This window comes from Pholis gunnellus, assembly GCF_910591455.1.
Source record: "Pholis gunnellus genome assembly, chromosome: 9".
In the NCBI taxonomy this organism is placed as follows: Eukaryota; Metazoa; Chordata; class Actinopteri; order Perciformes; family Pholidae; genus Pholis; species Pholis gunnellus.
This window is the reverse complement of record NC_136535.1, coordinates 11,843,818-11,858,495: the sequence shown is the minus strand read 5'-3', so window position 1 is coordinate 11,858,495 and position 14,678 is coordinate 11,843,818. Positions and strand designations below refer to the sequence as shown.

General features: G+C 39.2%; 1 protein-coding gene across 1 annotated transcript in view; it reads left to right on the top strand.

The window, feature by feature from the left end:
* The window catches only part of ncam1b (neural cell adhesion molecule 1b), a gene marked incomplete at both ends in the record, with an annotated part of 63,432 nt that overhangs the window by 26,804 nt on the left and 21,950 nt on the right, over positions 1–14,678 (top strand). The window contains 8 exons of the mRNA XM_079165914.1: positions 285–359; positions 1,131–1,340; positions 2,976–3,119; positions 4,391–4,528; positions 4,906–5,023; positions 6,888–7,048; positions 9,062–9,204; positions 10,671–10,694. Coding sequence (XP_079022040.1) covers positions 285–359; positions 1,131–1,340; positions 2,976–3,119; positions 4,391–4,528; positions 4,906–5,023; positions 6,888–7,048; positions 9,062–9,204; positions 10,671–10,694 — 1,013 coding nt within the window. The remainder of the gene's footprint in view (positions 1–284; positions 360–1,130; positions 1,341–2,975; positions 3,120–4,390; positions 4,529–4,905; positions 5,024–6,887; positions 7,049–9,061; positions 9,205–10,670; positions 10,695–14,678) is intronic.

Below are 14,678 nucleotides of genomic sequence, written 5' to 3'. Positions count from 1 at the left end.
CCTTCAGTCGGTGGTAAATAGTCAAATAGGAATACAATTCTGCCTCTGCCCGAGAACAAAAGACACATGATGAAAGTGTGAACTCCATACTTTTTCGAGTAATCAGCAAATCAAATTTGAGTTCATCAAATACAAAATGGGGAAAACTTGAAGTGCTGATTGCCTGCAGTTGGCTTCTTCTTCTCTTGATTTTAGACGGCATACATTGATACCCATGTGCTTCATTTATTATGTTTGCAAGTTTCAGATTGTGTGATTTATATTTGTTTTTTTTTCTGTTGTAGTTTCATTGGAAGTGCAGATCACTCCAAGTCACGGGGAGATTAGTCTTGGAGAGTCCAAATTCTTCATGTGTGACGGTAAGTTTACCAAACTGTGATGACTGTGAACACAACACATTTCATTCCCTTTCAAACCTGCATCCAACCAACACTTTTCACTCTTTATCTCAATTTTTACATTAAAGAGAAGTTGCAAAGATTCCTCCTGCCTACCGACAGAGGTCTGTGTTTTGAGTTGATATTCTCATGAAAATATCAAAATAATAATTTCAAATATATTTTACCTGAAAAAACTAAATTGGTACTTGTATATATTTTTGACATTAATAACATGGCTCTCAGACAAAGTACAAATAATAGAATAATAGCAATTTCTTTATACTAATACAAGTACTTTACATGACCAACCTCTCATCCTCTTTGGCAGGATTATGTTGTAAAACCACATTGCTTTACAAAGCCATCTTTTAAAAACATTTAGTGACATCCTGATGATTTCGACATCTATCCATATGGCGTAAATGTCCTGGTCACTCATTGAGTCAATGATCGTTACACGACACCTACTTTAACGGCATGTTTTTCCTGTTGCCCTCACCATCTGTTCAAGGCAAAACAATGGCATCAAATGCTTGAGTTTATAATTGGATATTTTTTCATTTGACTTTAATGAAATTGTAGTTGTTTGTAAAGAGCTAAAAAGGCACAAACAGGCTTCGGTCCATGCAAGGCGCATGAACAACCCACAGTAAATGTTCGGTCTGTGGGCACTGGTGACCTTTTCTGGTGTTGAATGTGTACGTTTTAGATAACCGTTTTCTAACACGCAGCTCTTCACTGTGCTCTCAGTTGTAGGTGTTGCCAGGCAGATAGACTGGTTTGGACCAAGTGGGGAGAGGATAGAAGCGAACAGGCCAGACATAACAGTAACCCGCAACGATGAGTCATCCTCCACCCTCACACTGTACAAAGCTGGGACGGAAAACGCAGGGACATACAAGTGTGTCGCTACCAATGGAGACCAGCAAAGGGAGTCAACTGTCAAAGTGAAGATCTTCCGTAAGTTGTTTTTTTTCCTCAACTCACACACTCTGCAAATTATGGCGTCGTATGAACAGCGAAGAAGAAAAAAAAAAAACTGTTTATTGAACTCATAGTATTTTATTGACTGCTCAAGGGCAACACATTACTCTTTTTCTTTTCAAGTGAGGATGGATTTTTCATCAGTTCAATAAACGGTCGGAAGACCATTAGAGGGCTGCTTAATGATCCTGTCTGTTGTGCAGTTCTTGTGAGTAATGGCTTTTATTTTCCATGAATGCCAAGCATCAGCAAATGTCCATCAGAGAAGAAATCCTTTCCCAAACAGAACTTTTCCTGTTATTTCATTTCCTATTTAGGTTATGATTAGAAGTGGTCACCCATGTAGATACCGCATATGAAAATCAATATACAGCAAAATAAGATTGCATTTTTCTGTTTGTAATTTGCATTTGTCTTGGCTCAGTAGATGTTAAAGGAATACGTCACCCCGTGTTACCTTGAATTCTTTATCAAAACTTTATCAAAGTACAAACTCCCCCACAACTTGTGCAGTATAATCCAAGTTCCATATATGCAGTTGTAGGCTCACTACTTCCCAAACACTTGTACTGTTGACAAAACAGGCAGGGGCGCTACTTGTTACGAAGGCGTGAGACTGTTTATGCAGAAGTAGTTCTACACTTTAAATAGTGAGGATTTAGTGAAGATGTTTGGGGAAGTAGTGAGCATACAACTGGATAAATGAGACTTGCTTTATACGGCACGAGTGTTTGTGTTTTAAGGACATTTGAACTGTTTTTAGATGTGAAGCACGGATGGAACTGGCTCGTAGTCCACTCACAAACTCATACATTCACAAGCTACTGCTGTTGTCGGAGCAGTTGCACACCTATAGTAAAGGAAGGTATGAGGACGAGTTTGCAGATGTAATGCGATGTCACACCCTGCAGTCAAAGAAAATAACAGCTGCTGCAATTTCACCGCTTTTGCCCCCTGCAGGCAATGAGCGTTACAGCCGCAGTTTTGTTTTTGTATAGCTAGTTTCTTTACTTTGTATGTGTGTGTTTATGGTTTTACATTAAAACGTTTCGCAAGAAATGATCTGCATAATATAACAACAATAATGTCTTCATATTTTAAGCCTTGTTGGGATGCTGTAGATTTAGGATTCTGTTACTTTCTAATTTAATTCCATGCCCTGCAGAGCTCCCCATTAAACAAATGGTGAGCTTTAGAAATTACTTTAAATTAGATATGCTTTAGTTCTGGTAACTTAGAATGGGGAGTCAGGGGGGTTTGTTTTGAGTGATAATGAGCTTGCAGAGCAATGCCTGAAAGAAAGTCCTCCTCACTTAGTTACAGTGAAGTTGGTTGGTTGTAAAATGGGTCAGAATTGGATATTTTATAAGTAGAAAAGATGGTGATTGGTAAAATTGCCAAGCACTCCCCCAGTTTTTTCTACAGAAAAAAAAGCAGGGAATTACAACAAAGTTTCTACCTTTATTTTGACGATATCTTGTTTCATGTGCTTGACGAATTCCTGAATCTGTCATTTTTAATAAGAATGCATTTCTTCCCAGCAGTCTTTTTGATGAGACTCATTAAATGACCGAGGAGTAAAAAGTATTTATGTTTACGTTGTTATTCCAGAAAAGATCACCTTCACAAACGTACCCTCACCCCAAGAGTTTACAGAAGGAGACAGTGCCAACATTGTTTGTGACGTCATCAGTTCGCCTCCGCCCATGATCTTCTGGAAATTTAAAGGAGCAAAAATAGAAATGGAAAAAGATGGTAAGTGCTCTCTGAACAGCTCGGGGATCATATTTCTATTTCATTTGATTTGGTGTTCAGCTCATGTCATCTGTTTTAACGCGACACATTATGTGTAATATTGTTGTTAGTGTTTTGTTCAATACTGTTTGACATTTAGTTCGCCTGGTCTAGTAGTTTGCATTGAAATCAATCGTATTACAAAGAATCTAAATAATCAAAAATGTGTCATAACTAAACGTTTTGTGTTGTGTTTCTTTGAAAGATAAACATTTCAGTCTTGTGTTTGTAAATCAGAAGGTGGTCATACATAAATACATACCTGTATGACCATACTCATATTAACAATATGATATGGCCAGATTTACATCACTGGAGTGTTGCAGTAGAGTTAAGATTTGAGGATAAACTCTTATGACAGCAAACATGAAGCATATTTTACAACAATAATCCGACCTAAAACACAAAATGTGACTCATTTATTGTAACTATAATGGACATAGACTACTAGAAACTAAAAGAGTGCAACACAATACAACTACAGGCTGAAGCATAATGGATATATGTAGATTTATTAGAGACTCAAAGTTGTTCATGCCCGGCTTTTATTGCCGTTCTCCTCCAGGGTTTATCCTGTGCTTTGAAGGGAAAAAATAATTTGTTTTTGAATTTGAAAATAGAACCGATTCTCTGTTTTTCACCTCTGACACGGAGCAATATCGTAATGTGTTTGGTATTGTTGGTATTGCTCACTGGAAAATAATAACACAAGCTCATGTGTGGGCTGTGATAGTATTTTGAATTACTACATGATTAAATTTGCTCGGTTCACATTTCATCTCCAAGTGAGAGAGCTCTTGTGGGCCATATTTCTCCTCTTCTGGAGCTGGTGAAAGGAGTGTTGGGCATGCTCACGGATATGACTTTGACGAAGTGGAAATGACATATAATCGGTGTCCTAGATAGAGTATTCTTTCATGTACGAGTATCCCACACAGACACAAAGATTGTACATTTCATTGAACTTGATGAAAATGCATAAATTCAACATTACATTTGTAGTAATAATGCAGAGATATTGGTTGTTAAATCAGACATCTGTGTTAAACTTGTTGTCGGCCGGATATATCAAAGTGAGTCTTTGCCGTGTTGTTTCTTTCTTTCATTACATCACTATGCAACCGTCTGGGTAGCACAACAACAGCTGTTCATCATCGAATACTGACGTGGGCCTAATGTAAACTTTCCAAGTATAAAACGCCTCCTGACATTTATGTTCTGCTTTCGTTCAGTTCGCTTTAAGGTACTGAGCAACAATCACCTTCAAATCCGTGGCATAAAGAAGACCGACGAGGGCTCGTACATCTGCGAGGGTCGCCTCATGGCCCGCGGCGAGATTGATCTGCGGGTCATCAAGGTGGTTGTGAACGGTGAGCACACCTCGCACTCTTTCCTTTTTTGTTCCCGTGGTGCGTGTTTGTGTGTGGCAGGTGTCCCGTGACGCTTAAATAAGCTGTATATCCTCAGAGGCGACCGGGCTCGGCACCAATGTGGAACCAGTTGCCCAGAGCAACCGTGTATCAAAGATGTTCCATGCTAATGAAGTCTGTTTCCTGCAACTTCTGAGCCAAGCAAATGAGTGTGCCGAAAATAAGTGCTCTGAATTTGTCAAAGCTTCTGTCTCTGTTTTCTTCCCCTTCGCTGCTATTTATCTATGCGACTCTCTGCCTATGTATCCGTCTGTCGACCAATTTCTTTTTCTCTCTGTCTATCTTTTTCATTATTTCTCTATCTCTGTGTGTCTCAGTGCTCCCGACCATCAGGGTATGGCAGTCAGAGGTGAATGCCACAGCAGATGTCGGGCAGCCTGCCATGTTAACTTGTGCTGTTGATGGCTTTCCTGAACCCATGGTGACATGGACAAGGTAAAACTCTGCTAGCAACTGGACAGACAAATGCTTTGCAGCAGCACTTGTCAGATGCCGGCACATTGCCCTAATAATTCAAACATGTATCTGTATATTTGTTGAATTAACCTTTAGTAAGGCCTGACATATACATAAGAATCAGTCTATTAAAAAAAGCAAACGCTTAGGCCTGACTTAATCTAATGATAGAGTGATTGCTGTTACATGCAAGAAACTTAGTCCTTTCACTTTTTCGTTCATTGTTTTTTTTTCTTTATTTGTGTTAACTCACATGGACGCCTGTTAAAGTTTAAACTATACATAAGTTGTATGTTAGCACATCTATGCTACGTTAGCTACTGACTACACTACATGTCTCCACATGCTGCTTTTGCTGTTTAATGATTGTAACAGTGAATACACACCTAACCGGATTTACAGGAACTGTGTTGTTTCAGGGTCTTCTGTCTCGATCGCCGGGTGATGTGATGGTTCACTTTTACACTGTGATCTGTAGCTTTGCCTTCTATCTTTATCTGTTAACCTGTTTTTCGCTGAATCAGTTTGACTTCCTGGACATATCCTTCAAACGCATATTGTAGACCCTTCTGTGTTGCTTCTTTTTGAATTGCTTTTTCATTTTCTCAAAAATTAGATAATATTTATTCAGGGCGTGCAGTTACTGACACAGTGGGCTCCATGATAGCTCTGACAGCTTGACGGAGCAGCAGGTTGTTGATACGTGAGATCAGTATCGGTTAAAGCAGGCAGCAACGGACAAAGGAGAAATGGCTTATTAGAAATAATGAGCTGTGTGGGTTGGACATGTACTACATATAAGAGCAAATTAGACTGGCAATATTCATAGTTTCTAAAGAGTTTGATGTTATAGTATCACTTTTTTTCGGCATAAGAATCAAGCATGACGATGATTATAGCTTACTTTATTCTATGTTTTGACTGTTTGTTAACGTCAGTAACCCGTAGCCTTAATGGCCAACTTTGCATCATTTATGTTATTATAAAAACATTGTTTACATTATTTTACATTCAACGTGATTATATAATTATTACATAATGATGTAATGTTTATTAAAGATTACAGAATACATAGGATCTTGCAGTAGTCATTCAAACATCCATACAGTAGCACACACACACACATCAGGACGACACTAGGATATTAGGGATAAACTGTAATTCCTGGTTTATTCATCGCAGTGGGAAACTTAATCACAGGTTATCAAAAGTGCATGTAAACAGTGAAACCTGAAGACCGGCGCGTTATCAATAGCCACATTATTCTATTATTCTGTGTATCTGAATACAGCCATTGATAGCTTCCTGCTTTGTTAAACTGTTCCTGTTCATCTTGTTTCCTAGACAGCAGTTAGCTGTGCAGAGGGCTTGGATCGGGGGGCACAAAGTGTAAACAGCCTTGGCTTTTAGTATCGTGTCGCCCCTGAACAAACTTTTTATAAATGTGCAGCTAGACAGCACCTGACATTTGTTGAGAGCTGTATTGAAACCCTGAACAAGTGATTGCAGACCTTTCGAGGCTAGAGAACATTATCTCTTTTGATGTGGCTGCCAATAGTAAAAGACATCTTTTGTTAGAACACTTAACACTGAATGTTAGAACGCTTGCAGAAGTGAAACATTTCTATTTTTTCAGCTTTCAGCTCTTTTTTTTCATCACTGCACTTCTACCTCACCCTTTCACCTTTTATTAGTCATTCAAGGATCTAGAAACTATTGATACTTTTCTAAAGTCATTATTTGAAAACCGGTGATATATATTTTTGAAAAGCTTGTAAAATGGTGCAGTTTGAAAACAAGTGTATAGACGGGTATAATGTTCAAACACTCGTGTTTTCCACAGGAACGAAGTGGTCCTTGAGGCAGGAGAGAAGTACAGCTACAATGAAGATGGCTCAGAAATGACACTACTGGATGTTACCAAGCTGGACGAAGGAGAATACACCTGCATTGCCAAGAACAAGGCTGGGGAAAGTGAGAAGGAACTCAGTCTGAAGGTGTTTGGTAAGGCAGAGCGTTTTATATACATACATACATCAACTAAAGTGATAATATACAATGTTCCAAGTGTGTGGGAATGAGGTATAAGACTATGTAGGTGGGGGAAGAACAATACTATGGTTATGTGTCTGTTTTCTAAGGGATACACGATGAGGTGTTGTTTGAGTGTGGGTTGTGGGTTGTGGTTGTTTCATGTAAGGATGAAGCTTAAGGATCCAGAGAACTGGCCAAGTGGGATGAGCTCTGCCTTTCTTCTCTTGTGCCCACTAGGTTGTTGTTGTCTTTATTCTGTCATGTAACGACCGTAATTTCAATCTCCACCACAATATGTAGTCACGTCAATTGAATTCACAATGAGTTAGCTGGTTCAGTTGATTTTCCCTAACAGAGGTGGCCTTTACAGCTCGACACGTAAACGATTACTGGAGAATTACTGAGAAGAGCTTTCAATGCACATTGTTTACCTATTAATGAAGCAATATTTACCCCATTATCTGACAGCACCTACAATGCTCTGCTCTTCTTACATCAATGTCGGAAAGATGCAATCACGAGTTTCCTTGTAAGCTCCCACCTCTGTTTAAATGTGTTCTTTTCCCCTGATGTTGATTTGATTTCTTGAATATTTAGTACCTGTAATTACCTGATATCTGATCAGATATTTAGATTTTCCTACATAGTGTAGCTGCGCGGTGCACACGGCCTTGAGGGCCCTGAAAATGTGTTTTACAATTGTATACTTTTCTCCATAGTGTTCAATAATTCTGATAAAAGTCTCATTCATACTGGACTTACTTATCTTGGTGAGGCGGGGTGATTTTAACATCACTGTTCACTGATTTAAATCCCATCCTGAGTGCGTCTGTGGGTCATTTTCAGCTCAACCTCAGTAAAATTTACAGCCGCAATTACACGCTGTTTTTTTCCCCCTGTATATTAAATAGCGCTCGAAGCAACGTCCTTGTATTTTAAAAGAGCATTATACGACATTAAGAGCATTAATATAGCATCAGACAACTATTTCTCAGCAGTTTTATGGATGTTTATTCACAATAGATATTGTAATATTGCAGATAATGACATCCTCTGGAAGTGTAGGTCACACTGAATTATATCAATGTGTTCAAGTCTGTGTGTTAAGATTTGACACTCAGACTAGACTGAGTTATAAGTCTGAGAAGGAGTGTGATTTTTAACTAAAAATTTGCCTCATGCAGTATTTTTGCATCACGTCTCTCCCTGTGCGACTGCCTTTACCCTCTGGGGAGGCTGTTGACTTTTTCTTTGAGCTTCGTCCTGCTGAATGTCTGATTGTAATTTCCCCCGTAATGTTGTTCCCCTCCGAATGAGGCTTTTAAGGTTGTTTAGTTTTGAATACAATTGTACAAATGAATAGAAATTGTTGCTTGTCCAAATATGTTTTTATTCAGAAATTACAAAATGACAACACTGCTGTTCCTTTGTTTCTGTAATAATTATCGGTTGAGCTAAAAGCATTTTAATACGAGGTTTCAAAATAAATTGTGAATAATACAGTATTTACTAGACTGAATAGAGTTACATTTGAAATGTACAAATGGATTGCTCCAATTCATGCATTCATCATTTAGAGTGGAGTGAAAAAAAGGTCAACTCCACGCTTCAGGCGTAGTATTTCAGTTTGCTTCCTTGAGTGTCACAGTTGTGGTGGCATCCTGCTGTGCTTTCAGGTTAGCTCAGGTGTACCAATTACACAACAGTTCTCTCAAATCTAAACAAAAAGGAAAATCGACTCCTGGGATTGGCTAAATAAATTAATACATTAATTAAGTTTTGATTCAAACATGGTTATCACATTTTTGCCACTGCTGTGACTGGAAAAGCTTAAAAACAGTTTTGCTGCCATAGAAATCCCCCATCACCAGTGTAAAGCTACGGATCAGCTTCCTTTTGAACACAGTTACTGTTTTACTTATTGCATTTGTGCTGCCGTAGTGCTGTAGTGCCTTTGTGAGGACTTTGTCTTTGTGTTTACAGTCAAACCTAAGATCACGTACATCGTAAACCAGAGCACTGCAGAGATGGAGGAGCAGGTAACTCTGACTTGCGAGGCATCGGGAGATCCAACTCCCACCATCAGCTGGAGTTCCGGTGAGCACGTCTTCACTGAGGGAGAGCAGGTAAGATAATAAAGACAGTGTGGCTGACAGCAGAAGCTCAATATCTAAATCTTGGGTACTCAGTTCTGCTCCTTGAGGGCCGATGTCCTGCAAGCAATTTTCCACCTGAAGTTAATGAACCACAACTGGTGCAAAGTAGACTGATATATCCGTGTCCCAGCTGCATACTATACATTAATTCTAACCTCTAAGTGTTTAAGTAACTAGTACACACTGGGGAAATTAGACACTGAAACCACTTGTTAAGAGTTTAATAAAAGATGGATGTGATGATAGGGGTGTATTGTCTGGAGATGGCACAGAAAGTAAGTTATATAGAAATAAACATTTATTATACTTGCCATTTGTGATACTTCCATTTCGGAAATTGGTGATATACTTCTATGCCTCTGCGCCGGCGACTGGCATTATGTTGTCCATCCATACCATTCTTGTGAATACGATATCTCAGGAACGCCTCTCGGGAATTTGTGCAGATTTGGCACAAACGTCCCCTTGGACTCGAGGATTGGCGGGGGCAGACAACCGTGAGGCGGTAATTAAAGTTATTTATAAGTTGCCGTTTGACTGATGTCAATTAATCTCATGCACCAGTTCCTGCACGTACAAAATGAAATGAACTTTCTTCCAGTATATTTTATAACATATTAGCATGTGATTTGGAATTGAGACACTCTGCATGGTGAGCATCAGGGAGAAACTCAAACCTGCAGGACTCCGGTGTCTCAAGGAGAGGAATTAAATGCCTTTTTACCTAAAGACGTATATTGATCATGCACAGGTGGGGGACTTCTGTCGTTTCCTCGACAAGATTACGTACTGCTGATTATTTCCCCTAAATTAGCAGCGTCTTCTCGATGGCCCCGAGGATCTCATGCAATTAGCTCAGCAATACTCAGCCAGTAATGTGGAGTACACTAGTGAGTTTTCCCAAATGTCAAGACAATCTGCATCAGAAACCCAATTATAACATTCCCCAAATAATCATGCAATTTGAGGCAATGATTAAACTTTATCTGCTTCTTATTGTACAGTATTCGCTGGAATGAGCACTTGAACGATCAAGTATTTGTTTAGCATTTTCAATCACCATTATCATCATTCTGCTCGTGCTGGAGATTGAAAAGTTTAATTTAGTATGTTCTATTGACTATCAATCTCTATTGATACCCTGCTACCATCTTTTAAATTTGTTTTCAGCTAGCTTTTTACCAACCATTACATCCTTGATACGATGTCCTCTTGGTAATGTTTTCTGCAATATTCCATGTGCAAACCATCAAAAACAATGAATACCAGATTGGTATTCTCGCACATCTATTGCCCACATGGCCCGCTTCTTCAAGGTCTTCGTTTCTTGCGACAGTTGAGAGGTAATGACGGGGGAAATGCTTCAGAGGTGTATTGTAGTTCATAGAGAAATTCTGGAGCCAGTCCATTACATGCACTACATTTTCTTCCTACAGGCACATCTAAACAGGATCTATCAGGTATGAAATCCACGTGGCACAGAAATGTACTGGAGTAGTGTTGCTAAGTATGCCTCCAGATTTGACGAAACCCCCAGCCGAAATCAAATAATCTCTTTTTATTGAAAATCTCCCAGCTGTTTATTGAAAACCCCAAGGAATGATCTCATCAGAGTTCATGAAATTGATTTGACTGCTGCATGCTTCCCAAATGTATCCTGAAAACTTGTCACGCTGATCTTGTGATAGAAAGTGTGTGGAGCTTATCTCATGAGATCAGATGACAATTTGGTTAATAACGTAATGAAAGAGAGAGAGAGACGCCATTTCTGTGTCGCTGTTGCCTGATCATTTCAAACGTTACATCACAGCATGAGGTTGCCTGGATTCAAGCCCAGCTCAGTCTGTCTATCATTTCCATAGTACTGTAGTTTGTCTAACATTTATGTCAGTATCACTTGAAAATTTAGGGTAAAAGTGCTCCACCTTTCAGCTTTTTGAGTATCAAAACACGCCCTACAGACAGAAAAATGAAAATGTGAGTGTTTGGATCATACCTATTGTAAAAGTGGCCAGTGGAGAAGTGGATAATGCTGCAACTTAACTTAACTTAACACTGGTTACTACTGGAATCCATTGTAATTGACATGATTTCAAGCAGACTACAGACACTATACCAGCTGTCAAGCCTACAGGGCTGAGTGTTTGATATTCAAAAATAGGTTTTGAGTGGAGCATCACTTTGAGTGCAAAACACGCTACCGCCATATGACGCACGTCACGACAGGCCTGTTTTCTTTTTCTTGTGAACCTACACACTCACAGTGGCGAGGCACACATGAATGCAGCACCCAGGAACAGCTAACACCTCTGTTCTATTATCAAGCGTAGATGTCCCATGAGAAGCAGCATTTCTTTTTTTGCGGCACACCTGCCAGCTGCTGAAGCTCAACTTCCTTTTCTGCCGGTGACGGATAGTCTTCTTTTGTGGTCTTGAAGCTGTCACAAGGGGGCTCGAGTAACTCTCAGAGCTTTTGCATCCCACCGTTTTTTCCTAAAAGACATCGCCTGGCAAGCTGTACTCTAGGTGTGAAGATTGACTCTGTGGATGCTTCGGGAACAAATAACACAAAGGGGCTCTTTGTCATTAACAAAGAAACAGGCAGCTACGATACACGTTACCCACCCAGTTTCTGCACCGCGGAGCCCCGTTGTCATGCAGCACCATGGCATGTCACATGACACACGTCATGTGACGCACAGCTGTGCTGTGGTGGTGGTGTGTTTTGCACTTTAGTCTGCAGTATGTTTCGTGATCTGTTGCATCTCTTTACAGCTGTCTTTAAAAAATGATTAGCAGCCTTACTGAATGATGAGTATAGAACGAGTAGATGCAGATTTCTTACATTTTCCCTAAAAGTTTGGGTTATCGACTAGGGAAGTGAGGTCCATGGCGGGTCTCTAATGAATGCATGAGGGAACGGCTGCTAATTGTTTAATCGTCTTGTTCTGTTTCTTCATCTGATGTCCGTCCATCATGCTATCTGCAATCATCATAACAGCTGTATTTCATCTGGGACGGTGTGACTATTGAAACAACATTCGTTTGGGGTGGACATGCTGAAATGAAAAAAAAAAATGCAGCTGTTACATTTTTGAGCAAACTTTAAAGGAAGAGAAGAAAAAAAAAGAAAGATTTTTGATTTTTGTGTGGCTCAGAAAACCAGTGCAGAGCTGTATTGTGCCAGTTTAGATGTGTGGTGGTGACGAATACACAGAATTCATTTGCAGTTCATTTGAATGTGTTTTCAGTTCCTGGGCTCCCGAGCTGGTTAGCCCGTTTCATTTCTTGTTTGAATAGTACTGTGCATGTAGGACATGGACTTTGTTATGCAGAATAAAAACAGGAAGTTTTACTCCCATACAGTACTTTACTTTATCACACATACTGTATCAGTCATGTTTTTTATGAAGTTTATGTAAAAGAATCCCCATTAGTGTGTAAAAGACAAAGTTGTACAAACATTACACTTCTCCTTCTAGTTATTGAACACTGCTTAATGAGGAACAGACAAAATGTTTAACGAATGTAAAAAACGACACTTTTACTGTAAAGTGTATCTGCCACGACTGATTAGAAGACTGTGGACTATTACTCTAGGAATGCACCGACATTTTTGGTAAATAACCAATTTCATCATCTTTGCTTTACAGTAAGATGATGAGTATTCTACTTTATGCAGTGGATCACATTTGTGAGGGACCATAACTTATTGTTATGGTTAAAATATAATAAGAAGGATACCAACTTTGAAAAAAGGCCCCGGAAACAAAACATCCAAAATCATTTTTTTTTCTTGAAGCCTTGACCAACCCTAAAAACACATCTATTTAGGAATTATTAAAGATGCCCTGTGGAGTATTCAAACAAATGTTTCATTGTTACTCACCAAAACGTGTGCGTATCCTTAAAGATGAACTGAATATTTTCAAAACAGATTTTTCTAAAGTTTGAATCCTGCGTTGTTTACATCCATGTTTACTTGCTAAGAGCCTTCTCCTTCTTCCCCACATTGGCAGCAGTGTGTAATGGCATCACCTGCACCTGCACATGGACAACACAATGTGGACCTACATGTAAATCATTGTTCAAATAGTGCTTGTACTGGTCAAAATCTCCACAGTGTACCTTTAAGCTAACAATTACACCTCCTATAACCCTTTCAACCTGTCAATTGCTTTATATTGGACTCCTTCAGTAGAGCTGCATGTTAAAGTAAAAAGAGTAGAGAGTCAAGAGTTACGGTTTTAATAATGTAATCGTCACCTTTCGTGTGAGAATTATACTTTAAAATGCAGCAGATAGAGGACACGGTCTCTGTAGCTCAGGATAGTGAATTACTGAGTAATGTTGGAGCACAAAGATCAGGATTAGAGAATCCTGAAGGATTCCGTATTTCAATCGTATAAGAAACCAAGTCACTGTTACATCTGATGCTCTGTGACAGATTCATTTCCACTTTGAAATCTTGTCTGGCTTCGTTTGACTCGGTTTCCTTTTTTCGCTGTGGTCTCGGGTTTTAAAGGTGAACACGGGGAGAAACAAATTCATTATGAATAACCTCCCACTCAAAATGTTCAGTGTCGGCAGACAAAACCATTGTGCTGTAACTGTGAGTAAAAGGGGTGCACGGTGTGCATGGATAGAGGGAGATTACCGTCTGGTACAACAGAACATCAGCGGTACTGTACATTAAAGAACTAGTAAGCTCTAAAAGTGTTATACACTCGTGGGTGCTTGTTTGCGTAGACCTGTTTTCAAATTCAAATTGGCACTTATCTGGTGATAGTTTTGTTTGTACGGCTATTAAAGTTAATGTTTGTATATTTATTTTAAAACTTTAATCTTCTTTTATGTGTGGTATACGGTTGTTTCGGTTTTTTGAATGCATTTGCTGCGAGTCACTCTAGATAAGTGTGTCTGTTTAATAGCATAAAAATGTAAATGAAGTATTTATCCATCCTTTGTACATTATCTACATAATGAATGTTTGGCTTATTTGAATACATATTAAACATCCCGCTTGATGCGCAGAGTTTTCAAGCTGTAATTGGGAACATTTTGAACTGTCACTATACAGAAGGAGGTCGTAGTGAAAAAGGAGTAAAATATAAAACATAGAAGCGCATTAAAAGTATGTAGTTGATTGGTTAATGTCTGTAATTTTCTATTAAAAACAAAAAAACTGTTTCTGCACACAAATCTGCTCTGAAAGTCTGCTCTGTCCAACATCCAGATTGCCAATTAGGCGTTAAAGGCCCGAGAAAAGAAATGCATGAGTATTTTCTAAGCAACGAGTTGCTTTAAGTAAATGTGTAATTAATGTGGTGTGGCAGCGGTTTAGGCAGGGCATCTGAAACAGAGGAACGCTTTGAGCGTTGCGTGCCTTTGCAGAGAAAGCATTGTTTTCTCCCAACACAAAAGGCTCCTCATTCACAGCAGCA